Source organism: Neofelis nebulosa, chromosome 5, assembly GCF_028018385.1.
Source record: "Neofelis nebulosa isolate mNeoNeb1 chromosome 5, mNeoNeb1.pri, whole genome shotgun sequence".
NCBI classification, from domain to species: Eukaryota; Metazoa; Chordata; class Mammalia; order Carnivora; family Felidae; genus Neofelis; species Neofelis nebulosa.
The window spans coordinates 90,403,319-90,429,595 of NC_080786.1; the positions used below are offsets into that span (position 1 = coordinate 90,403,319).

At 43.0% G+C, this 26,277-nt stretch overlaps 1 protein-coding gene across 2 annotated transcripts in view; it reads left to right on the top strand.

Annotated features, from left to right (window-relative positions):
• The window catches only part of HACD2 (3-hydroxyacyl-CoA dehydratase 2), a 103,329-nt gene extending 83,388 nt beyond the window's left edge, over positions 1–19,941 (top strand). The window contains exons 5-7 of one of the 2 annotated variants that reach the window (XM_058731158.1): positions 9,455–9,576; positions 11,457–11,635; positions 16,861–19,941. In XM_058731158.1, coding sequence (XP_058587141.1) covers positions 9,455–9,576; positions 11,457–11,635; positions 16,861–16,943 — 384 coding nt within the window. In that variant the 3' untranslated portion in view covers positions 16,944–19,941. Of the gene's footprint in view, positions 1–4,471; positions 5,009–9,454; positions 9,577–11,456; positions 11,636–16,860 lie in introns of those variants that run through there. The other variant, XM_058731159.1, reaches the window with a different exon arrangement.
• Positions 19,942–26,277: the final 6,336 nt, after the last annotated feature.

Genomic DNA, 26,277 nt, shown 5'->3' on the forward strand with positions numbered 1-26,277 from the left:
TTCTGTGCTCTGGGTATTGTGCTAAACACTAGGATACCCGGGGAAAGGAGTGGTTGTTACGGTATTCCTGGCACATACATGGCACATACATGTCAGGTCTCTTAAGACACATCAGTCTGAGAGAGCTTCTTAGTCTTGCTCTGTTTCTCATGTCCTTGACAGTTTTAAGGAGTACAGGCCTTAACTTCTGTAGAGTGACCCTTCACCCACATCCATTCCGTGTTCCCTCATAACCAGTTCAAGTCATACATTCTTGGCAAGAATACTAGAGAAATGGTGCTGTGATCTTCTCAGGGCATCACCTGAGGTGGCAGTGTGCCATGACTACCCATCCTGCTCCAGTGGTGTTGACTCCAGTCACATGCTCCTGTTGGTCTTTTCCCACCTTCAGGTAACGTCTTCCCCTTTTTATTGATGTGTATTTTGTGGGAATGACTCCTGCCTGTGTCAGCCACTCTGTGGTGGTTACTAGATGATGATCCTCTATTTCTGTCACCCCTTTTACATGTATTAGGTGGCTTCCTACTGTAAGGAATAGCTTTCCCTTTCTCCCATTTATTTATTCAATTTATTCATTTATTTCACTTACATCATTAGTTTGGACTCATGAATTCCTGTGCATTTCAGTGGATTGTAATCTGTTACTTACTTTGATGTTAAAATTGTCTGATTTGGCCAGTGGGAGCCCTTTCTCCTTGTCCTTTTGATTTATCTCTTCATTTGTTGAGCATTTTCTTACTTTCTGACAAAAAAGATTTCCAGACTTATCTTGTACTTCCCCTGGCCCAGCCTTGGAATCAGCCATTTTGCCAAGGAGCTCTGGTTCCTTTTAGTGGGAGATGGTATTTAAGGACCCAAGATCTGGGTAGCTGAGGTGCTTCATGCTACTGGAGTGTTAATGCTTCTAGGTCCTTTCAGTGGAGGAAGCTAGGAGATATACATGCACGCACACACGCGCGCGCGCGCGCGCACACACAGCCATGCATACTGTACATACATCTAAAAGTATATAGCTCTGTGTGGGTGTGTGTATATGTATCTGTGATTGATTATGAGTTCATACAGATTCCTTCAATTACAATCCAATACCTTAGTTTTCTCTCTGGCATCCTCCCTCCCTGTTTGTAAATACCTCTCAAACAATATGAAGCCCCCCCACCCTTTTTTAACATGTTGATTTCTTTGCTGAGCTTACTCTTTACTCCATGTAACTGATTTCCAAACCACACTGGCCATCTCTTCTACCCATCACCTCTTGTGTCTCCCTCCCCTCCCTATCCTCAGTTGCTAGGCCTCTGGCTCACACCTGTCTGCAGCCCCCCCAACCTTCCCTCTTCTGTCCTTGTCATTGGCCTCCAGACCCACTGGTCTTCCATGTCCATGTGGCTCCCTACCCCTCACCACATCGAGCTTTTATCCCCCATGCTGACTCCTCCATGAGGGGAAAGGAAAGAGACATTTAGGTGAATCTTAATGTCTACCCAGACACAAACTTGAAATGATTGGGAAGATCACTTCTCTGGAAAACTAGAGGCTTATCCCAAAAGGTGTTCTGTTCTTTTTTTCCTCATTTTCTTTTTTATCTTTATAAGTTTGTTTTCATCTTGAATTCAAATAATATTTTGCATTTTTATTTCTGCAGAGCAGAGATAGAAAAGAGAAACAAGCTTTTGAGATAGATTTTTAGGGGTGTTGGCAGTAAGTTAAACTCAGGAAGTAAAACAAGGCTAAAACAAAAAAGCATTGAAGATAATTAGCAAAAAGCAAGGCTCAGGGAAGAAGTTTCACACTAATTGTAGGGAATTCATTAGGGTTTGTTTCAACTTCTTATGTTGGTTTCTATCTCAAGTCAATTGATTCATGATTAAATTCATTTCATGGGTATATTCAAGATATCTCTGGACAGCAGTGACCTAGAATTTTTCATACTTTATCCAATCCGTTTCAGTGAGCCTATTCCGTTCAGTCCGCCCATTATCTCCTTTTGAGAAGTGGGCCACATTTTTTGAAGAAGTCATAGCTTTCTTGATATTCCTTATCTGTTCTCTAGGCTCTTGTATATGGATTCCTTTGAAGTTTTCTTGATTTCGTAAGAGAGGTGTTCTTCCCATAACAACAGGTGTGGGTGGGTGGGTGTGTGCGTGCACACGTTTGAGAGACAGACAGAGAACTGTTCAGAGTTTAGGGGCACATACCTGGGTTCAATTTCTGTAAGGCTCACTTGCCTCATCTGCAAAATGGAGATTTAATGAGGTAATATATATAAAAACATACTTTGTATATAGTAAGAGTTCAGTAACTATTGAGTACAATTATATTTACTCGCTGTAATTATTAAAAAGGGATTACTAAAACAATTAAAAATGGTCAAAGGACTTGACTAGACATTACTTAAAAGAAGATATACAAATGACCCAATAACCACATGCTTAACATCAATAATCATTAGAGACTGTGTGTCAAAACCACAATGAGATGCTACTTCATACTCACTAGGATGGCCACTATCAAAAAAAAGAAAGAAAATTACAAGTGTTGATGAAGATGTGAAGAATTGGAGCCCTTGTGCACTGGTGGTGGGAGTATACAATGGTGCAGCCATTGGTTTAGCAGTTCCTCAAAAAGTTAAATATAGAATTACCATATGATCCAACAGTTCCACTCCTAGATATGTGCACAAGAGAATTAAAAACAAGGTACTCAGATACTTGTATACCCATTTTCATAGCAACATTATTCACAGTAGCCAAAAAGTGGAAACAACGCAAATGTCCATCAACAGTTGAATTAACAAGCAAAATATAATGTATACAAACAATGGATTATTCACCCTTTAAAAGGAGAGGTTAGAGTGGGAGAGAGCCAAAGCATAAGAGACTGTTAAAAACTGAGAACAAACTGAGGGTTGATGGGGGGTGGGAGGGAGGGCAGGGTGGGTGATGGGTATTGAGGAGGGCACCTTTTGGGATGAGCACTGGGTGTTGTATGGAAACCAATTTGACAGTAAATTTCATATATTAAAAAATAAATAAATAAATAAATAAATAAATAAATAAATAAATAAAAGGAAAGAAATTCTGGTACATTCTACAACATAGAGGAACCGTGCAGGCATTCTGCTAAATTAAATAAGCCAGACACAGAAGGACATATATTGTATGAATCCCCTTAAGTGAGGTACCTAGAATAAGCAAAATCTTACAGACAGAAAGTAGAATTGTGCTTACCAGGGACTAGAGGGGTATACGGGGTTACTACTTACTGGGTACATAGTTTTTTTAGGGTGATGAAAAGTTTTTGAGATGGATAGTGGTGATGGTAGCACAACATGGTGAGTGTTGTGAATAAATGCCCCTGAATTATATACTTTAAAATGGTTAAATTTGTAAATTTTATGTTATGTATATTTTACCACACACAAACAATTGATCCCCTCCCTGAACACACACACACACACACACACACACACACACACACACACACACAGTCTGTCAAAGGAAGACTGAAGACTGATATCTGTACACAGGTCATATGAAGGGAAAATTTGGAGGGAGGGGTCATATGAACCTAGAATGGGGATTGACCTGTGGGCCAAATCTAGCCTGCAATTTATAATGGTTTTTACATTTTTAAAGGGTGTGAGAAACAACAAAGATGAATACATGACAAAGCCTAAAGTATTTGGAGGCAAAGCCTAAAATATTTGTTATTTAGCCATTTACAGAAAAAGCTTGCCAACACCTGGTCAGGAACATTGCTGTGGAGTGAATTGTGTTCTCCCCAAATGTGTGTGTGGAAGCCCTAACCCCCAGTATTGTGGTACTTGGAGGGCATATAAGAAGTACTTAGGTTTAGATGAGGTCATGAGGGTGGGATCCTCATGAGGAGGTTGGTGCCCTTATAAGAAGAGACCCTAGAAGGTTCTCCCTTTCCCTCCCTGCCACATGAAAACGTGATGATAAGGTGCTAGCTGCAAACCGGGAAGAGACCCCTTACCAGAAACCAAATATGCCAGCACCTTGATCTCAGCCTCTAGAACTGTGAGAAAACATATTTCTGTCGTTTAAGCCACCAGTCTGTGGTATTTTATTACAGCAGCCCCAGCAGACTAAGACAAACATACTCTTCAGAGCTCTGCCAAGAGACTCAAGTCCTTGCCTTCTAGATTTTACCAAAATCTCCTCTCTTCACAAATGAAGGGGGTATTAAGGAGAAGAAAGAACACTTATCATAAAGCATGATCTTGGGATTTCTTTAAAATAACCAGAGCGGGAAGCAGCAGGTTCCGAAATGCTAAGAAGAATAGGGTTTCTACAATAGTGATTTTCTTATGTGGCACCATCTGTTTTCCTTTGAATGTAATAAAAATGACAGCTTTTCATGTACTGATACTCCCTGAGCCTTTTAAAGTCAAACATATGATGCTATTTGTGTGTAAAGGTTTTTCTCTTGCACCCATTTGTTTCTCCAGCTTGAATTTCTATGTAAACTCCCTTGGCTAAATTACACAAGCCTCCCACACCCAAGCGCCTACACCCTCGCCATAGAGCAGGGGACGGAAACCTGCCGTCTGCAGCACGGAGGGTCCGGTACACAGCTCACTGACTGCACTGGGCAGAGGAAGGCTTCCAGACTGGCAGAGCCGCCCCACTCCCACTCCCATTTGTGCCACGATTGCAAACGTGCAACTTTGAAACATGGCTTTCGGACATTTTTGGCAACCAACCCTTTGTCCCCTGCTTTTCCTTTGTAAACCTTGATAAACCTCCTTTATCTCCCTTCTTCTCCCCCCCTCCCCCCCCCCACATACCTACTTTTCTCTTAAAAGGCAATAATATAATTTAAAGTAAACATCAGGGTGCCTGGTGGCTCAGTTGGTAGTGTGTGCGACTCTTGATCTCTGGGGTCATGACTTTCAGCCCCATGCTGGGCATAGAGATTACTTTAAAGAAAAAAAAACTTAAATGTCATATTCTTTTTTAAAAGACAGTTTTATGGAGGTATAATTTACCTACGATCAAATTCACCCATTTTAGGTGTACAGTTCAGTGCTGTTTAGTAAATTTACCAAGTTGTGTAACCGTCATCATAATCCAGTTTTAGAGCATTTCCATCACCTCACTGTGATCCTTCATGCCCTTTAAAGTTCATTCCTAACCCACTCCCAGCCCATGGCAACAAGTAATCTACTTTCGTTCTTTCTTTTTTTTTTAATGTTTCATTTTTGAGAGAGAGTGAGAGCACCAATGGGGTAAGAGCAGAGAGAGGGGGAGACAGAGGATCTGAAGCAGGCTCCAGGCTCTGAGCTGTCACCACAGAGCCTGACACAGGGCTCAAACTCATGAACCGTGAGATCATGACCTGAGCTGAAATCAGATGCTTAAGCAATTGAGCCACCAGGCGCCCCAGTAATCTACGTTCTGTCTCTAGATTTGCCTTTTCTGGACGTTTCATATAAATGAAATAGTTTGCATTTGGCGTCCTTCACTCAGCAGCATGTTTTTGAGGTTTATCTATATTGTAGCATGTATCGATATTTCTTTCTTTGTGTGGCCAAATAGTAGTCCATTGTATGGATTATATCACATTTTGTTTATCCATTTGCCAGTTGCTGGACATTTGGGTCGTTTTTACTTTCAGCTGTTCTGGGTAATGCTGTGTGACGATTGCCAGCACATCTTTGTGTAGGCATATTAAACCTCTTATTTGTGATAATGAATAAAATCATGTGTTTCTAGTTCCTAATTCAAAGAGTAGCTAAGTTGAACTTTTTATAATTGTAGGCCTTAGCCCTTCCAAAAACCCCTCCAAAGCTAAACTGGCTTTTTTTTTTTTTTTTTTTTACCTTAAGTGATCTTTTTCTCTGAGTCATTGGCCTTTGATAGAAAGGCTCCCCATGTGTTAGAAAAGTGTTCCCAACTCCTGCTTTAAAAACAAAAACAAAAACAAACCAGAAAGGAAGAAAATAGATGGTATCATTTGAGTTAAGGGGCACTGACCCCGCACATGCCTTGTGTGCAGACCTGTGTCAGGGCCCGAGAAAGCCACCTGAGAGGAGAAGCGGAGCCCTGAAGACCTTAGAGTCAGGGATAAAGAGCCAGAGAACTATTCCCATGGTATGCCCTCAGTAGTCAGCAATGAAGGGAGGTCTTTAAATCATTCTCTCCTCCCTCATCTTCTTTGATAAAGGAAAATTATTTTTAAGTACTCTTAAAAGACTCTACCCATTTTTTTTCCAGTTAAAAAAATTTCCATTTATGCAAAGAGGTTGGGGTTAGCCAGAGTCTTGTGCCTTTCCCATGTACAGGTTATATGCACACCCCACCCCTCTCTACAAAGAACAGCAGCTGGAAGCTTTCATTGGCTGCTTCTAAGTCAGCCTTCCACCCTGCTCAGGACTTTCTCCTGAGCAGTCTCAGTTTGACTATGTCCAGAGTCAGGAAGCACACGGCTTCATGGGGCGGCCTATTTAATTAGTCAACTGGTTTGTTACACACTTCTTATTTTAACTAGGCATTTTTACTCCCTGTTAACTTTGCCATTAGTCTTGTGTCCATATGCCAGTTGCACACAATATTCATTTACATATTCTGAAGTAGTTAACCTTCTCCTTTTCCAAAGTAAGCTTTGCTTGTTCAGGGGTTCTCATAACCTACTCAGACCTCTGGGTGGGATCTAATCTATTTGGAATGGAATCACTGGGATGAGACTATTAATGTGGCCAAATACTGGTTGGTTGCTTGGCTGATTGGTCGTTTGAACAACCACCTGCACCCTGTTGGCACATATGAAGTTTGTAGTTCACTAAAAACTGCTCATCTCCCAGATTCATAAGCTGAGTCTTCTCCATTCTGTGGTGGAGTCATTCTGTTGCTGCTGAATAGTTAGCCTGGTTAAATTTTATCTTACTGGGTTTTTTATTGTGGTAAAACATAACAAAATTGTCCATGTTAACCATTTTTAAGTGTATGGTTCAGGTGCAGTAAGTACATTCCTGTCGTTGTACAATCATTACCACCGTCCGTCTCCAAAACATTGTTCATCTTTCCAAACCAAAACTCTGTATTCATTAAACATTTATTTCCTATTTCCTCCCACCCCTCACCCCTGGCAGCCTTCTATTCCTACTTCCTGTCTGAATTTGACTTCTCTGGGTACCAGATGAGTGGGATATAGTTCTTGTCTTTTTGTGACTGGCTTATTTCACTTAGCAAATTGTGTTCAAGGTTCATCCACATTGTAGCATGGGTCAGAACTCCCTTTTTAAGGCTGACTAATATTCCACTGTATGTATATACCATTCAACTGTTGATGGACATTTGGGCTGTTTCTACCTTTAAGCTATTGTGAATCACACTCCTGTGAACACAGGTATACAAATAGCCATTTGAGTCTCATTGATCTTACTAGCTTCAACTCATTACATTCTGTCCCTGTTTTGTGTCATTGGATAATTGTTTACAAATCAGATAAGCTTGGATCACTGACTTTACCCAAGTACCTTGTTGTTAATCTGAAGGTACCATTTGTATAACATGGTCTTCACAGCTGGGTTCTGGGAGCACCTGCTTTCACATCCAGCCTGAGTGTGAGCTTGTTACCGTTCTTTTGGTTCAAATCTAACTTGGGCCTGGAGAGAATGAGTCCAGTAACCCCGAGGCTGGACCAGAGTGCAAGGGGGGTTGTTTGTTACCTGTCTTTTGGAAGGCCACTTAAGACTATACAGAAACTAATATCAGGTATCCAAAGCAGGAACTTAATCTTGGAGTGACCTGATTAGAATTGAATTTGTTTGCTCCACTTAGCAAAAAGCACAAAGTGCTTTTAGGAATCAGAAGATGAATAAAACACGTTCCCTGCTTTCAAGATGATTAGAATGCAAAATATTGGAAGGGCTCCCTATTGCAACCCAGAGATCTTTAGGCAAGCCTTCATCCCATAGCTGTAAAACAGATCTTCAGATGAGGAAGATTACAAAATACATCAAAAAGCAAAATGCTCTGAAATTATGTTTTAGTATAGGTAGATTTTAAGCAAGGATTTGGGGACAGACTGAAAAATGAAACGTAAAAGCTTCAGAGGTATTTAGGTTTTACTCGGGCTAATACAAGAGCACCAGGAAAACAAAAAGTACTCTTGCTCTTGACAGTGCAAAATTCTTATTATTTTTAGGGATTAGTAACTATGCATTTATGAAATTCTTTGTCAGAGCAATTTAGCTAATAGGTATGTAAATGACTAGTTATTTTATTGCGTAGGTGGATCGCTCCATGTACCCTCTCTGAGGAAGAATATAAGTGCGAAAAAGTATTCACATTGCAAATGCAAGGAAGAAAAGTTAAGGTTAGAATGCCATACCTTTGTTGTATTAGGTGTTAGGAATAAGGCAGAGAACATCCATCTTGTCCAAATCTGTCCTGTTTACTCAGTGGAATTTCTTAATCACATCCAGCTCTCTGACTGCCTGTATTAGATTCAAGAAACCATGAGTGAATTGGGTACAAGGTAGTTTCTTGTTACTGGTCTTCCAGCCTGGACCAGGATCATTATAAATGTGGCTGGGGGGATGGCGGAGGCACTGAAAGCAAATGCCAGTGTGGTAGAAATACATTCCACGTGAGATTTGCAGTCCAAGGCATCTAAAACCTAAAAACCACCTTCGGGGGGGGGGGGGGGGTGCTGTGTTCAAGTTTATCGTTATTTTCATCATGAAAATAATCCAGAAGAGGCTGGAAATTCCAGAGCCTCCTGTGGTCAGCATGGAAGTTTCTATAATTTTTAAGTTAAACCAGGCTTCTTCAGGGGAAGAAATCACCAATGGGAGAGAATAAATGGGCTATGCCTTTCAGACAGTCTCTGGCTCTTCTTCCTTCACTTGAATTCATCCTACCCAGTGAGTTAGCCTCATCTTCAGTTGTATTTCAGGCACTATGTTCCCCTCCTTTGAAGTTTCCTCAGATTCTTAGCTGTCATGCAGATCAAATTAAAATTCTTGTTAACGGACAGACCCCAAGCTTGCCACCAGTTTGCCCTGCTACCTTCTTATCTAACTAGTCTTGACTCCCACTAACATCAGTTCACATTCTCCGCAGCAGGCCAGCAGACAAAACACTCATCTGTGTTTGTTTTTTCCTGTGGGCTATAACTCGTGGGATTCCTGTTTCTGCCCCTCCTACTCATCAGTAAGCTGAGTTCTTCTCACTGGCCCTTAATCACTCGGCTCTACACAGCTGTTGTGATAGGCACGTGTTCCTATATATGGTAGGTAGGCTCTTCCTGTGCTGTGCTGTGGCCCCCAAGGATACACACCAGGGCTGTGTCCAGTTGTTCAGTCCCCTAGCTCGGCAAGAGGGTGGGGGTGGGGGAGGGGGCGTGGCTGGTGCTGCACACTGGTGCAGCTTCTTTGTTAAAATGTTTTATGTGTTTGCTTTTGCTTTTGTTCCTTTTCCTTCAGGTACAGAGTGAAGACAGTGTCCTCCTGTTTGTTATTGCCTGGACAATCACAGAAATTATCCGTTACTCCTTTTATACTTTCAGTCTATTAAACCATCTGCCTTACCTCATCAAATGGGCCAGGTAAAGTACATGGGATAAAGATTAACTTTTGAAGTGATCCATCACTGTATTTGTCCTTTTTTGCTAAATATTGTCTCCAAGCTCCTAAAAATAAATATATATACGATGTCAACTATACTTCAGAGTTTTTTTTAATTGTATGAGACAGGTGTTGGGATTGGTGATACGAGACTGGTCTTCGGATTTCATCAGGATAAGGGATGCTCCTTAACTCTGATTATTAGAAATACTGTTTTAAGTTGTATATATTTATTTTTATTGGATCAATTATTTTCATTTAAATTATTCGGTAGAGATTTGATGTAACATCTCTTTTTTTTCATACCAAATTTTACTGATGAGCTCCTGCCCTTATGTTTTTTGGACCAAGTCCAATTCTCCTAGTCTCAGTTTTGCCAAGAGGTTATGACTCAATTTTTAATTCATAACAAACGATACATGTGGTTTTAGAATGTTAGCAATTTTATTTTGCTTTGATAATTTTTGCCAGCAGTATTTGTTATGAATTGGGTAAAGGGCTGACAGTTCATCCATTTATCTGAACTAATTCAGGAGATGGTTGTGAGCAATGTTCTGAGTTGGAGAAGACTGTGGGGAGAGTGACAAAGCAAAAGGATCAAAACTGTCCTTGGGACCCAACTGCTCATTTCATAGAAGGAAAATGGTGCTTCCTAGACAATTTATGAGTTTGATGGTTAAATTAGAGACATCAATCAGTTGTTTCCAACGTTTCAAGTATGCAAACTTCCTTTTTCCCCCCAGTACACAATTTTATTAGGAAAAGGGAAGAATGGAAAAAGATAGCAATTAGTAACTAACCAGGCAAGCATCATGGAAGCTGTCTGGTCTGTTACAGGGAGAGTTGGCTGCCCAGCCCTGAACTTATCAGTGGAGAATGATTTTCTTGTCCATGGTTGTCCATGGCCTATGGAAGAATCTTCCTTTTCCACTGACCTCTTTAGCATGGCTGAAGCTGGCAGCGGGGAACACGGTGAACACGGCTTCCGTTCTTTGTCACAGATTCCTCAGCACAACTTCTGCACCTGGAAGTTTGGAACCCAGAGTGCTCGCTGTCAGCTACAAACACCAAAGCCTCTTTAAAATTTGAGCTGATGGTTTCCTTAGCAATACTAACACCTCCGAATGATTTCCAGTTAGTTCCACAGGATGAACTTCTCTCTGAATTCTTTTTGAAACATAATTCCTTTTTAAAGTGAAAAAAATTGTGTGGCTTCTCCTCTGTAATAGTAACTGTAGGGTTGGGTTGTTTGTTTTGTTTTGGTTTTGAAAAATTGCATAGTGACCAAAAGCTGTTAGGAACTTTTAAGGTTTTTGAAATTAGCATATATTTCATTTTTCACAATAACATGTACAGACATTTGGCTAATAGCGGCACTAAAAGCACACTGGATGCGCTATGTTTTTCAGTCCACAGACCAGTTTGGTATACATTGTAGGGATTCTAGCTACATGCTCTAACGTCTCCCCCACCAACTCCCTGCAAAGCCCCCAGCTCCACTTCTACCCCACAGGGCAGGATCCTTATATGAACCGTGACTCAGTGCCTCTACTTCACCAATGATTGGCATCATCCTTGTTATTTTAGGGAGTTGTATTGAATGTTGTTTATTGGGCCAAACTGAACAAATTGTAAGCTGACTGAACACATTTATTATGTTTTATTTTAGAACATTCAGAGACATACCTGCTATAGGCCCTTTCCAAAGACTGGCTTGTAAAGCATGAATTTAAATAGTGGGCAAACAGGAAAAAGTAGAAACAGTAGCTTCCTGGAAAACCTGTACGGATTAGAAGGGTGGGAATGTATCCTACTAGTGCTGGCTTCGAGCCTCAGTCATGAATATTCTGTTTTGTTTCAGGTATACACTCTTCATTGTGCTGTACCCAATGGGAGTGTCAGGAGAGCTGCTCACAATATATGCTGCTTTGCCCTTTGTCAGACAGGCGGGCCTGTACTCCATCAGTTTACCTAACAAGTACAATTTCTCCTTTGACTATTATGCATTCCTAATTCTGATAATGATCTCCTACATTCCAAGTAAGTAAACAGTTATACATATATTTATTTATGTTTTTAAAACTGGCTCTACAATAACTAGAGTTAAATGCCTTTGGATGTTTTTATACCATATCCAAATAAATGTAAATCTGATTTATTGGGAACGCTTTGGTTTTTATTGAATGCTGTTAGAGGGAATTTTCTCTGGTAGTAATTGAATAAAGATGAACCGTTCTCAAGATAGCTGCCAAAATGCAGCCCTTCTCAGTGTGTAGGTTTGGAACAGTGAATACCGAGAAAGGTTAACTACCTATTGAGGGAACGTGCTGAGTAGAAAACAAAAAAGGCCATTAAAGACTTACCGTGAGTTTTTCTGTCTCTTGAGAACTGCTTGTTACTGTATTTGGAAAACATTGTAAAGAGATTTTTGCATTTTTATTGTATCAAAATAGTTACTTCATTTTTAAGGAACCGATAGTTAACTAGAAACAAATAGCAAAATAAAAATATATTTTTTTTCTATATTTCTTATTTTCTTGTTTGGAAATAATCACTAAAATCATCTGAACAGGACATATGTTCTCTTCAGGATGGTTTCCAGTTATTTTAATAATCCTGCTAAAGGTTGAAATACAGGTAATCAGATGTGCCTATCAGCATATTCGGTAACAAAGAGAAATGGCCATGTTTGAGGCTTCTGTGAAGTGAATCCTGTTTGCTGAGGAAGAGTTGCTTAGTCCTTTGCTCAAATTCTGATATTCACTTGAAATCCTATGATTGATTTTCACATATCCAAAAAGATTTTGTTCTAGGCGAGGATATGTAAAGTTAATGTGTCTTCTCATTTAGCTATTTTTATAGCCATTGTGACTGTGAGTTTTATTTTAGTCTGTAAGATGCTATATTCTCCCCTAAACCTCAGGTTAAATTCAGACAGGAAGGTTGGATTTTTCTTCAGCCCACAGCGTGAACTGAATGAATCATCCTAACAATCGTAAGCGACATGTTTGTGTCCCTCTGTGGAAAATTGCATTTCATGCGTTGTGAGAAAAAAAACAAAAAAACAAAAACTACATCCAGATTTCATGTGAACGTTTATCTTGGAGAAATTCTTGGACTGTAATTCTGCTTCATGATTCATTTTCCACTCTTTATTAATTATCAAGTCCTCCTCTTTGGTACTGGAACCGTGGTGGCCAAAGGCCCTTTCTCTTCAAATTAAAAAGGTAGTTGATTTTCAAACAAAAAAGATAAATAGAGAAGAGTCTAAATTAGCTTATGGTTGTTCATCTTTTTAGTTTCGTTCCCTTCAAGTTTCATTTTCCAGTCTCTAAATATTTTTTATTTCATTTATATTTTTTAATGTTTGTTTTTAAAAGAGAGAGAGAGAGAGAGAGAGAGCATGAGCAAAGTAAGAGCAGAGAGAGAGGGAGACACAGAATCTGAAGCAGGCTCCAGGCTAAGTAACCTCCATACCCAACGAAGGGCTCGAACTCACAATCCCAAAATCAAGAGCCACACGCCCCACCGACTGAGCCAGCCAGGTGCCCCCCATTTTCCAATATCTAGAGCCACGGTTCCTAGTTGCAGTGTTGCCACCCCCAGAGTGGCACACGTTATCCCAGTGGGCACCACAGGATTTATTTAAAATCAGCAAAAGTTTTTGGGGCACCTGGGTGGCTCAGTCGGTTGAGCATCTGACTTTGGCTCAGGTCTTGATCTTGCAGTCCGTGAGTTCGAGCCCCGGTTTTGTCTCTGTGCTGACAGCTCAGAGCCTGGAGCCTGCTTTGCTTGTGTCTCCCTGTCTCTCTGCCCCTCCTCCCCACACAATCTCTCTTTCAAAAATAAACATTAAAAAAATTTTTTTTTAATTTTTAAATCAGCAAAAGGTTTTGAATGAATAAGAGATAGGTATCAGATTGGATAACTGGCAGAGGAGCAGGGATAGTATCATGAAATCAAATTATGGAGCCCCTACCTCAGAGATGCTATAAGATCTTAGTCTGCCAAAGAAGGAAGGTCTTCATTCCAGGACAGCCTGAGTCTCTCTGTACCTCCTAGTCTTTTTTGTGGTCTGGTGGCCAACCAGTGCCCAGACTTTTGCCTCTGCCTATACTGAACCCTTCATCTAGTTAAGGGGCCTGGTCAAGCACAGGTGATAGTGATTCCCAAGGGAAAACAAACCCCGTTCCGTGGGATTGTCCTTATGGGCCTTAAGACTGAGAGATAGGAGAGAACGCAAAGAGTATGTTGGGGTTCTCCACAGAAGTTGGCTTTCTTGACCTGGGTTCCTTCCCCTTCTTCCATTCTCAGCCTCGTTTTGCTAACAACTTAGCTTGGTTAAAGTCTATATTACTTCTTTCTTAAGGTGGCTTAACTCCTGTAGACCAAGAAAAAGGGCTGATTTCAAATAAAGATTAACAGATTTTCTCCAAATCCCTGACACACACGCCCCCCCCCCCCCCCGCCCCAATCCAGGGCCAAGATGACAGCCCAGGCCCTATCTTCAGATATAAATCATTTGTGTCTGCTGGCACTCATTATGGTTTTGGCCTGAGCCAGTTGCCCTGGATGTTTTTAGTTGTTTAGGTTGTTGAGACCAGTTTGTACAGTTCATTCCAGCCAACAGCACATTTCCAACTTTCCAAAACTTTGTATTTATAAGAAGAAAATGCAGTTAAGAGAGGTTGCTGTTGACATCCAGCCTTGACCAAATTTGGTGTTCTTTCTACAACTTCAGTTTCTTTTTATCTTCTCTAATGGGAAGTTGGTAATATGTGTGTATTATATAAAAAACACCCTTTCTTTATGGTCCTGACCTATTGTTGCATTGTTGCACATATAACCCAAATTGTAACCCCAGGAATTTTCTTGTCTTGGGGTGCTTTGGAAGCACCCTCACTCCCTTGCAAGGTGCCCCTCTCCCACCTTGCTGCAGCTGCACCGTGTATAGTATCTGTGGGACTTGTAGATGTTTAAGTCCTGTCTACATTTCCTAAGCCCCCTACATTGATAAAAGTTGGCTGTAGGGGTTGGGATTTACAAAACAAAAAAGGGGGGTGCTGAGAAATGAGAAACACCGATGTAGGGTGAGGACACTGAGAAGTTGGGCACCCTCCAGGTCATCAGTAAGCATAACCACACCTCCGATTTTCAGAGACACTGAGAAGACACTTTTCCCAGGCAGCGTACTTCCGTTTGCTCTCAGCCTCCAGTGTTCCTCTCCCGAGAGGAACCCCTACCCCCACCACAACCCTCGAGTGCACAGCAACCATCCCCATTCCGTGTGTGCTGAACTGGGAGAGAAGAAGGTAGAATGCAAAATAGCCTATTGTCAGGTCGAGATTGTCTTGGGGGGTTTCTTCTTTGGAGTCCATGGTTAAAAATAGTAGCCATGTGTCTGGAATTGTTTTGGCCGTTTATAGTTGGGTTCAGCCTAAACATGTGGGTAATTCAGATGGAGACAGCATCACCCAAGTTCTGATCACCAAGAAATCATTACTAGAACTGTAGAGAACCACCAGCCCTAGGGCCCCTATTCTCCTGGCCACCTCCACACACATTCCTTTGCTCGGGCACAGAGAAACCTCCGAAGTTGCAAAGAAATGAGACGGCCATATCCGCCCTCCCATCTCTGACCTCTGGCCCTCACCCATGGGGAGGAGGATACTCAGCCGGCTTGCTGCTGCCACTGAGGGTCTAACGAATGGCTTCCAGGTCATCCTCAGCCCCTCTGAACTAGTGCGGAAGCTTTAGCCAGCCCTGCAACCAGTGCAAAAGTCCTTAGTGTACTTTGCCACAAAGTTTCCCTTTACTAAAGTATATCTATAGAAAAATGACTGGCCCCACATTTTTAAATGATTGCAATTAGCATTCCTTATGGTTTAATTATATCTTTACTTCCAGTTTTTAGATTATAGAGCTTGTCAAATTTTCTGGCTTTCGTACCAGAATAGTTCTCTCCCTGTTGAATTCTGTGCACAAGCTGGGTCTTTTCTCCGAATAACTTCCTGCCTACAAGTAGCGAGTGGAGGGGATGGCAGTCCTGGTCGGTACCGGCGCCTCCTCTGCGGTTTCCCAGATCCATGTGCGCACACCCCCTGATGTCTTAGAGTGCTTCGGGAGGATCGTTTGAAATTTGGCCAATGTGGAACCCATTTAAAAAGGAAGAAACTGTCAGGGGAATAGTGGAAATTACCACCCCCCCCCACCCCCCACCCAGAAATACAGGTTACTGTCTACAAAGTAGAGATTGGAGCTGTTGAGAAGGGAAGAGGAGGAAGCATATTGTACATTTAAGACCATCCCACTGGAGTTATTACACAGTTGTTGAACCCCCAGTTCCCAGTAACCTTGTGAAGGCAGGTGGATTAGCTGGCATTTCCCAGCAGGAATCCTATAGGCATTTGGGGTGGGACAGTCCCCTCTTAGTTGTGGGGACTATCACACATTGCAGGTTTTGGCATTCCTGCTTCGTATGTTAAATGTCAGTAACCTTCCTCCTCCAAATATACACTCCCCTCCCCGCAATTTCCGAATACTCCTAAGGGAGGAGGGGCCACCCCATTTATTTGAGAACCAGTACTTTTTAAAGTAATCTATGAAGTGACCAAGAACAGAATCTCCAGTCCCTAAGATACTAGCTTACTTTTCATCAGGACTTTCTACATCCAAACCTGACTTCGTCACGTTCAGATGAAATGTCATAGCCCTCCTCCCCCTCCTCAGTCTTCCCATTCAAAGAACAACCATTCTCAGGAAGTACTTTTGGGAGATCCCCTCAGGTGACAGCAGTGACAGAAGGGGCTAGGCTGAGTGTCAGGAGCCCAGAGACTGGTCCTGATTGCCAGGAATTTGCCGTGAAACCAGACAAGTCACCTACCCCCTCTGGGGCCTGAATTCCTCTGTAAACAGGAATGGTAAGTCTGTCACTAAATGTCAATTCGGAGAATAAGTGTGAAGATAATATTAGAGGGGGTAGAATGTTATTTGGCAGCTCTGTGGCATCTTGATGGGTAATGGTAGTATGGTACTCTGTGTCACTCTGGTCCGCACCACCCTTTCCCTTCAGCTAAAGCCGGAAAAGGTAAGTCCCTCTGCATTTTTCTTCCCTTTCCCCAGGCGTACTTTGTTCCCTTCCTCGGGAAGGGATGAGAAAGTAGAGAGTCAGAGAGGACCTCAAGTCCACATGCTTTAGATTTTAAGTGATTTAGATTTAAGCAATTCTAAGTGATCTCTTTAACCAATACTCTCTTTTCTTTCAGTTTTTCCCCAGTTATACTTCCACATGATACACCAGAGAAGAAAGGTCCTTTCTCATACTGAAGAACACAAGAAATTTGAATAGTTCCTGCTTTCTGCACACCCCTAAAAAACAAACTTTTCAATGACAAAAAATGCTGCAGACTTTTTGAGTTCCCAATACGTTTCATAGAAAATAAGTAAGACCTATTTTTAAAGTATTAAAAAAATAAAAACAAGAACCAAAATCCAGTGTCACACAGGCCTGGGATTTTATTTAAAACAAAAAAAAAAAAAACAAAGAACAAAAACTGTTACATAAAACCTCCTGGCCGGTCCATTTCAGCATGCTTTTCAACCAGAAGTTCCCAATATTTATGATGGCTCTGGAAAGGGATTTGGCATTTTATATCCTCCTGTTTCCTTCTTGTATCTGATAAATAAAGATCTGTAACACTAAATACTTGAGAGTTACAGTCTGAGTAATGACGTTGTACCAGCTGAATGCCCAGCTTGCAGTAGAGTTCTGTTTCAGTCTGCAGTGTGTTTATTAGCATTCCCTTTTCAAAGCGCTTGACTGCATGCTGGAAACTCTGTATTTTTGAAGTGGCAAACTTTGTTCTCTGGAATGTTCTGAGATTATGGCTGGGACCTATCCCCTCATATCTGGTGAATTAATTATACAATGTATATGTCTGTGAAGCTTTGGGGTAGTACCTGTAATCTGAAAACAACTAGAACCCTTTTGTTTGTTTTCAGTTGAGTCATTACTGCCTGCCACTAAGAAACGTGCTTGAACTTAGTATGTGTACATCGTAGAGAACCTATCTTATCCAGGGCTCAGCCTCAATCATATTTTAACACAGTGACAGTTCTCAGAAAGGGAAAGCTCAGTCGCTAGTAAATGACAAGTACCTTTCACAGTATCATTCTCAGAACACCCCTGAGTAATGTATTTACCAATAGCTGTTCTCGTTTGTGGACCCAAAGCCGGTCAAGTCCCATAAGGAGTTAGAGAATCTGTTACTGAAAGCACATGGAAGGTGTAACTTTAGAAATGTAATCCCGAAGAACATTCAGGGACAGGTTTATACACCCTTATTATTTTATTTTTAAATTTCATTCAACTCTTCTGTTGGGATACTTTTCCCAATTATGGTCCTGTGTAAGTCCCACCAAGTGTAGGTCCAGAGGCAGCAATATGTTCCCGTTGGGCAGCCATGAGCTAAAAGCAGTGTCATCCCCATGTGTTGGAGCAGCCAAGAGATAGTGTCCTGTGGACAAGGGCTGATTACTGTCATATCTTCATGCCATTTAATTGCTCAGCTGTGCATTTAAGACTCTTCAAGAAAGGGTTGATGAAAATGTAAAGCCCAAGTTCAGATGTGCATTAGATTTTAAACACAGAATGTTCTTTGTGGATTCTTTCTTCCACCCCCCACCTTTCTTTTGTAATGGTTGATTTAAAAAATTTTAAAAGCCTAGCTTACTAGCTTACTGAGTAGTTATTTAAAATATAGTTGCTAATGTCAGAAGAATGTCATAATGGAAAACTAATTTTTTAAGTGTTATTTTCATAAAAGCTTGACAATTAAGATGAAAATGAGAAGAAAGTATGCAGCCTAAAATTTAATGCAGGCAGATGCGTAATAAAATTATTTTTGAATTGAACATTAAAATTCTGCTTCTTTAAGTCAGCACTCTTAACTTGGGCATGTTGAGATTAGAATCTGTTCTTGTACTTCATAAACTAAATATAGAGGAAAGACTATTTTTCATGCTTTTTCTTTTTCCAAAATGTACTTCTACTGTAAAACAGAAACAATTTGAGTTACATTAGTCTTATTACTTAGTTTGGGTAAGATTTTTTCAGTCTTTTCTGGAATAGTTCCACAAGATGGGATAAAAAAAAAATGTAGATTTTTGCAGGATCGCTGGACTGGGGTTTTATTCGGGCCTCTCTGTTATAATTTGTCGCTATTTACAAAGAACGGTCTGTCGCAAACAGTGGTATTGCACCAAATTAAACTTTGGCAGCAAGAACACAGCGCGCAACTCCCTCCTCAAAAAGGGTCTCCACCCCTGTGTGTGCTTCTGTCCATCAGCGTTCAAAAGGCTCATGGCAGATAAGTAAGGCGTGCGTTCGGCCATCACCTCCCTCCGTAACTGGTTTCTTTTATCTCCAACATGAATTAACTTCTCCTTTGAAGTGGCAGTGTTCTTTTATGAATTGAGAACATCTAACCCCACCAACTGTCACACCTTAACAACGTGTGAATGAGGAAGGTGGTGTTCGGTGGGTATTTTGTCAGACTTCCCGTTTTCATTTCAGGACACAGTCAAAGGCGTCACCTGCCCGGCTGCCCACCTGATTGGGTATCTCAGGTTACCCCCTTCAGGGACCACCTTCCAGCAGAGAATTCTTTGGGGTATGCAGTAGTGCTTTGTAGACACTGATCTGCATCCTGCTGTGCTCTGTTTGCTCAGGTTAGGATCACTCACTTAACACGTACTGACCGTTATCAAAGGCACCATGGAGAGTTAGTCATGGAATAAAAGCACTGTCCTTCCAGATGAAAGCTGTTCCTCTGGAGCAGACTTCCCACGGGAAGGGTTTAGAAGATGTAGAGGTAAATTACGAGGCATATGAAGATTGTGCCCTCATTTCTACTCGTTTGTTTCGGTTATTCATTTATAATAAAAGATTGGCGTTGACGTGGTACAACCTGCAAATTATTTTCAACTCTGAGTTTCTAGATAAAACATTGTAAAACTTCAAAACCAGTACATACTGCTCCTTTGAAATTTGGGTAAAAAATTATACAACCATATATATAGTCATTTTTGTATTTTTTCTATGTTGTGGAAACCAAAATTGTAATTTTATAAGTCTTTGATTCACTAAAATTATATAATTTAAATGTATTTTTTGTATATTTAGAAATAAGGAGTTCAAAGACTATATCTAACTTTCTATGCATGCATTTGGAAGCTGTTTTTACCTGATAATGTTAACGTAGTAATAAGTTGTATTCATAAAATATGGATCTGTATTGCATTTCAAAATAAACTGGTGTGTGCTCTGCCTGGATTTGAAATACTGACCAGTGAGTCTAGTGATTTTTCACATTAAGTTGGCCTAAACGTGGCATTGTAGGAATATGGAACAGTTTCCGTTCTGTCACGGCTTCCAGTTCTTTCTCTGAGAGGTTTAAAATCTATTTCTGCTATTCATAATGGTTCTGCACTTGACAGGAGAAATAGATTATATTAAGAGGTTTCCAAAAAGTCATTCTTCCTGCCAGGCCGTCTTCAAGCTTACCAAACCCCTCTCAGCCTGGCTGCAGAGGGACACGAGGGATTCCACATATAAGTGACCAGGAAGTCTAAGAAAATCGGTAAACAATCGAGGATCCTTGTCTTACAGTGTTTTGGGGTTTGGGGGTTCTTTTACAATATTTTTTTAATCTCACTTTTCTAATATAAGAGGGGAAATATTGTTGCCTACCAAAGTTCATCTTATATTAAAACAAGATGTGGGGGCGCCTGGGTGGCTCAGTTAAGCCTCCGACTCTTGATTTCAGCCCGGGTCATGATCTCATAGTTCGTGAGACTGAGCCCCACACTGGGCTCTGCACTGACAGCACAGAACCTGCTTCCTGCTTGGGATTCTTTCTCTCTCCCTCCCCGGCTCATGCTCAGTCTCTGTCTCTCAAAGTAAATAGATGAACATTAAAGACAAAGAAAGAAAAACAAGATGTGGTCAAGTACCTGCCTCATGAAAATGTCCCCAACTGCAGAGCCATCCGAGGAACCACTTCATGCACTCTCGAGTTCACAATAGGTAGTGGCGGAAGGGATGCTGACAGGATACGCCCTACCTGGCCACTTCTGGCCTGCTAGTTACAGACCCCAGACCTCTTCACCTCCGAGTGAAAGTGCTGATGTGCCCATGGGATGGGTATTTTCTAGAAGGCGATCTCTGAGTGACCTTTTCTTATGTGCCTCTAGCAGTAAGGTGGCCACTGCTGGGTCTGCCAGGTCCTTCTCAGACTTAACCATCACTGTTGGTCTGTTCCAAAGGGAACATTTTCTTCCTACCTGCTGTCACGGCTTAGACATTACCAGCACAGTGGTTACAGAATCACTCTTGTGTACAGTCTAGTCTGTTTCAGATAGGCTTTTCATTTATGAAAAGAATTATTTCCACTAACACTAAGGAACAGATGGTAAAGTTAATAGTAGAGGCTACCCAGAAAATCCAACCTTTACAATCTTAGTGTGGTAATGGGAAACCAGGGCTTTCTAATTTGTCATTGTCCTATTTTGTGGCAATTATGTGTACTATGTTAACATAATAAGCTCTAGCCTGAGGAATTACCACTGGTATAATTAAGAGACCTACTGTTACACACACTGTTCCAAAAATACCGCTGTGTTGTTCTGTTCCCTTTAACAAGAATGGAGACTAGCTTTGCGATTCCTCATATTATTTAAAAAAAAAAAAAAAAAAATCCCAGCCTTACAAATGGACTGGCTCATTGTCATACAATTTAGTGGTGAAGAAACTGTTCTAAGCAACTCTTACCAAAAATAGCCATACCTATTAACATTCCCCTGCCTGCAGCTGAGAACCAGAGTTACAAGAGAGCTGTATGAGTTTTTGACCAATGCTTTGTTTTTAAAGTGAGAGACTAATCTTTTTAGTTCTCAAAGTTAGAAGGATAGTCCTTAGTGTTACTGGGGCAGATCTCGCTACCAAAATAATCTTTTTCTCCCACAAAAGGCAGTTCACCCTAAAAGTATCACTTGATGAGCAAAAATAAAATACGAGAAAGGCTGTGTATATAAGTACCTAGTGCCATTTCATAGATCTTTTTATGTCGTTTGGAAATTGCGTTTTCTGCTCACTAGGTCCAGAGCATTACTCCCACAACAGCGCTTTTACATCTGTTTTTGACCTTTGTGGCTACAAGTGCAGATACTGCACTTGGTTGCAGGCCAAACTCCATTTCCGTACTGTTGTAGCCGGGCTGCCCCGCTGGGGGGCAGCACCTCACAAGCGATCGGGGCCTTGGCGTGAGGCGTTTGGAACTAAGCTTCAACCCGAGGACACCAGAGGACATCGCCGTTGGGCAGAAAGGCGCACTAATGAAAATTAGTCACGGATCTCTGTTGTCCGTACAGAGCAAAGACAGGCAGGTCTCAAAGCATATTCTGGAGGGGTACTTTTTCCAACGAAGAGACAGACCAGCTTGGATGTGTGTGCTGAGGATCCATCTATTTGTTCTCTTCCCACTGCAGAACCCTCCCCAGCATGGACTGTGCGGGGCTTTTGGAGCTGGTCGTAAGGCAGGTGTGAGCGCCCCTGTTTAGCCGGAGAGCCTGCTTGTTCATCTTTGAAACGTTCGGAGAGGTCAGTTCCCACTCTGCTTCTGTCTCCGGATATTTTTGGAGGGTGGCCTGGGCCATGAGAAAATGTCAGGCCACCTTATAAGGCGGCGTCTGGCCCCGAGAATGCTTGTCTGCAGCATGTCCTGTACACTCTGTGGGTGTGAGTTAACTTGACTCTTGGACTGGGTTTTCTCACAGATGCAAAATGCTTCTATTCATGCCGTGGGTTATTCTCACTCTTTAACGGGCTTCAAGTCTCCCTCGAGAGAGAGCTGTTTAAGTGACACCAATTTTGGACATACCAGATAGATAACCAAGGGTACGTGTAATCCTCAACAAACACACTAGTTGATTGTGCCGGGGCCCATAGAGATAGTCGACTGCAAGTGGTTTCTTTAACTAGCGTATGTCAAAGGGAATTGCACGGAATATTAGTTCTGAGTGATGACAGGAGGGGGAGTGTGTTGGGAGGGTGGGAGTCTGTGATTTAAAAAGTTGAAACAAAAAGTGTGTTCTCCTACTAAACTTTTCAGATCTTTTTGCATGTGAATGCAATTTGTGAATCTCCAAGAGAGGGGGTTGCTAATGTAGGATTTTCCGGAGCTATTTTCAGCATTCATCTTCGAACCATCTTCAGGGCTGACGCTCCTGGAACACCTTGAACAATACTAATCGGTTGGTGGCAGCTTTCCTGGTGGAGGAATGTTAACCCATCCACGGGGCAGGAGAAAAACAAAACAAAACAAGAGATGGGGGCTTAGCCACGGATCTAGGAAGATCTTCCTCGTTTTTTGTTTTAATAATCCACCATCATCAAGTAGCTAAATGACTTGTTTGAAAGCCCAGGTGTCAGCAGCTCTGGACAGGCTGCCGTTTGCTGCTTTCCGGTGAAGATCAAAGGTGCCAGTGGACGTGCACTCACGTGTCAGAGAAGACCTGGCTGGGACCAACAACCCTGAGAAGACCAGGGCCACATGGGCTTGGAACCCCAAGCTGGGAGCAGTCCAGCCACCACTCTTGCGCCTACACCCCGGTTTCTGAACGCAGACTCAAGTGCCTGCTGTCAGAGCCTCTCACTCAGGCTCGTGTCCTCCTTGAGACTCCTGGTGTCAGGAGACCGTCTTCCACACTTCCCCCACATTCCCGAATGTTGCCAGGGGGTGGCTGCTTTGTCCTTGTGTGCACTGTTACCTGACAAAGCCTTCCAGTTCCTTTTGTTTTGTGTTGCATCCTCCCATGTCAGCTCACCACGTAGACCCTTATGAGCAGCCCGAGAAGCCAGCACTCAACACTGTGCAGAGGAAACAGAAGCTGTACAGTGAGACACAGAGCTGGGACTAGCCCTCAGGCCCTCCCCTCCCACACACACCCACCAGGGCCCCTCCAGGTCTGTGTCCTGCCCTCTTCTGCCCACATCCTCCCGTGGCTTTGCTGAAGCTTCTAGCTCTTACTCTGCTCCTGGTCTCTCCCTGCTCCCTAAGCTTCCCCGCCCATGACGCCTCAACCTTCGTCATCAGCCCCTCCTGCCAGACTCCATCGTTCTCACCATCATCACAAACCTCCCTGCCCTCCCGCCCTCCCACTGCACCCTCATGGCCAAACCCCAAGCTGGGATCAGTCCAGCTGCTACCCTTGCCTGTGCCTCTCACGCCTGGGACTGCTTGCCTGGCACACTGTCCATGATTCCCTTCAAACTCCATCCTCCTTAAACCTCTGACTCACTCAACCCAGGATAGCACCCCCGATTTCACAGAGAAAACAGCCACCAGACAGCAACTCCTGTAACTTTCTGTCACCAAATTTATAAATGTGCCTGTACCAGAGGGCTTTTCGTGTCTTCCTGTTAGAATGGAAGGGGTGGCCCTCTAACCTCTTACCAAAGCTAACCGCTCCTCTGTGCTCTGGGTGTTTCCAATCTCTTCCTTGCCCCCTCTCCCCCCACACCCCCCCCCGCCCCCCCACTCAGGGACCTGACTCTGGCCATCTGGCCCTCTCTGTGCTCTTTGCCAAAAATTCCCATCAACTGCCTCCCCATCTTGACCTGGACCCCCATGCACCCCACTACTCCCCTCTCTCCTGTTCCCTGGAAGGCTTGGCTACAAGCACTTCTCTACTTCCCACCTCCCACTCTTTTCCCATCTCACTACCGCCTGGTGCTTCCTACCATGCCAATGACACAGCTCTGTTGGTGGCCACTGGTGACCTTGTTATGAAATCCAGTGTACATTTGTTAGTCCTTGTCTTTTGGCTGAAGTTGGGGGTGCCATCATTCTGGATGTTAGAAATGATGGTATGGTTTGGGAGTAGACTGGGGGACCCAGCAGTACCAAATCCTGGGCCCCTGAGTTTGAGCCCCACACCCACATCAGGCTCTGCACTGACAATGCAGAACCTACTTGGGATTCTCTCTCTCTCTCTCTCTCTCTCTGTCCTTCCCCAACTCGTGCTCTCTCTCAAAATAAATAAACATTTTTTAAAAAGTTAAACAAACAAACAAAAAAAAAACTAGCAAGAGGTAGTAAGGAGCTGGGCCTAAAGGAAATTGTGAGGCCTGCTCAACTCAGCTCCCACTCTGCCCACCTCACTTTTCTCCACCCCAGACTACCGTCTCCCCACTGTGACAAGGAGAGAGGCTGACCAAAGCCCGCACCAGCTCCAGTGAAGAAACACTCAGAGTTGAGTGCGTGTGCCATCACACTTGGCAGGAGGCTGGCTCCGGTGGGTGGAGGCCAAGTCCGGGAAGGACAGGAAAGCATCAGGGAGAACACAGATCCCGCCCTGCTTACCACTTACAGCTTGAGGAGCCGGAGGAGAGACCCACACCCCTGCATACCAACCCCTCCTGCCCCCTTACCCTTTTCATTCTCACTAGCAAACTCAGCTTCAGCAGAATCTCCAAATCGAACACTAAGCTCAGTGTTCCTCTTTCTCGGGGAGGAGCCAAATGTGCCGGGGGAGAATGAGGACAGACCTAGGAACCATTCCCAGGAAGCCACCATCATTCTTGAGACCGTCGCTGCTCTGGACAACCCACGCTTCTGGTTTTCTCCTGCTTCCATGGCCAGCCTTGCTCTGTCTCCTCTGCTGCCCCCAGCTCAGAGGCTCTCAAGCTTGAGTGCATCCAGAACCACACTGGGAGCTTGACAAGATCAGATTCCTGGGCTCCTTCAGACCTACCAAATCTGAATCGGCAGAGACAGAGGTTGGGGGTCCATTTTTACACAAGTCCCAAGGATGACTCAGGGCTTATTTTGCAGAATATTGCCTTAAGGGCTGATGGTCTTGAGGGTTCTGCCCTAACTCTCCTTCTCACTTCAGCCCAAGGCCCCTGGAGCAGATCTGGCCCTTGGACATGTTCTGGTTGGCCCATGTTGTTTTATAATTTTTTTTTTTAATATTTCTTTTGAGAGAGAGAACATGCACTAGTGCGGGTGTGCACTTGAGTGGGGGAGGGGCAGAGAGAGAGGGAGGGAGAGAGAGAAAATCCCAAGTAGGCTCCGTGCTCAGTGTGGAGCCCGATGTAGGGCTCGATCCTCTGACCTTGAGATCATGACCTGAGCCAAAGTCAAGACTCAGATGCTTAACTGACTGAGCCAACAGGTGGCCCCACTATTGTTTTTTTTTTAAATTGAATCAGTTGTCAACACTAAAATTGACAGATGTCATGTAAGCCATCTACAAGAAACCAGAAGATGAGGCAGCAGGAATCCACATTCCCATATGTTGGGCATCAGTGAGAAATAGGGAGTGTTGCCCCATTGGTTGGAGCTTAGGCCCCAGGGCCACCTGGCAGAGATTCCAGTTCACCCCCATCCAGCCATGCCCCCCTGGCATCTGAAGCAGGAGCTGGAGAGAAGGAGCTTGGCTGCCATGGTTTCAAGCTCCCTCCGATGGGAGCCTGTGCACCCCATGTTCCATGAAAGCCTACCAGGCCCTCAGTGCCCTTGGCTCCCACCTCCTGGCCTTTGTGTACCACATTTCCTCTGCCTGGGAGACTCATTCCCTCTCTACCTGGCTAATTCCTGCCGGTCCCCCAGGAAGCCCCT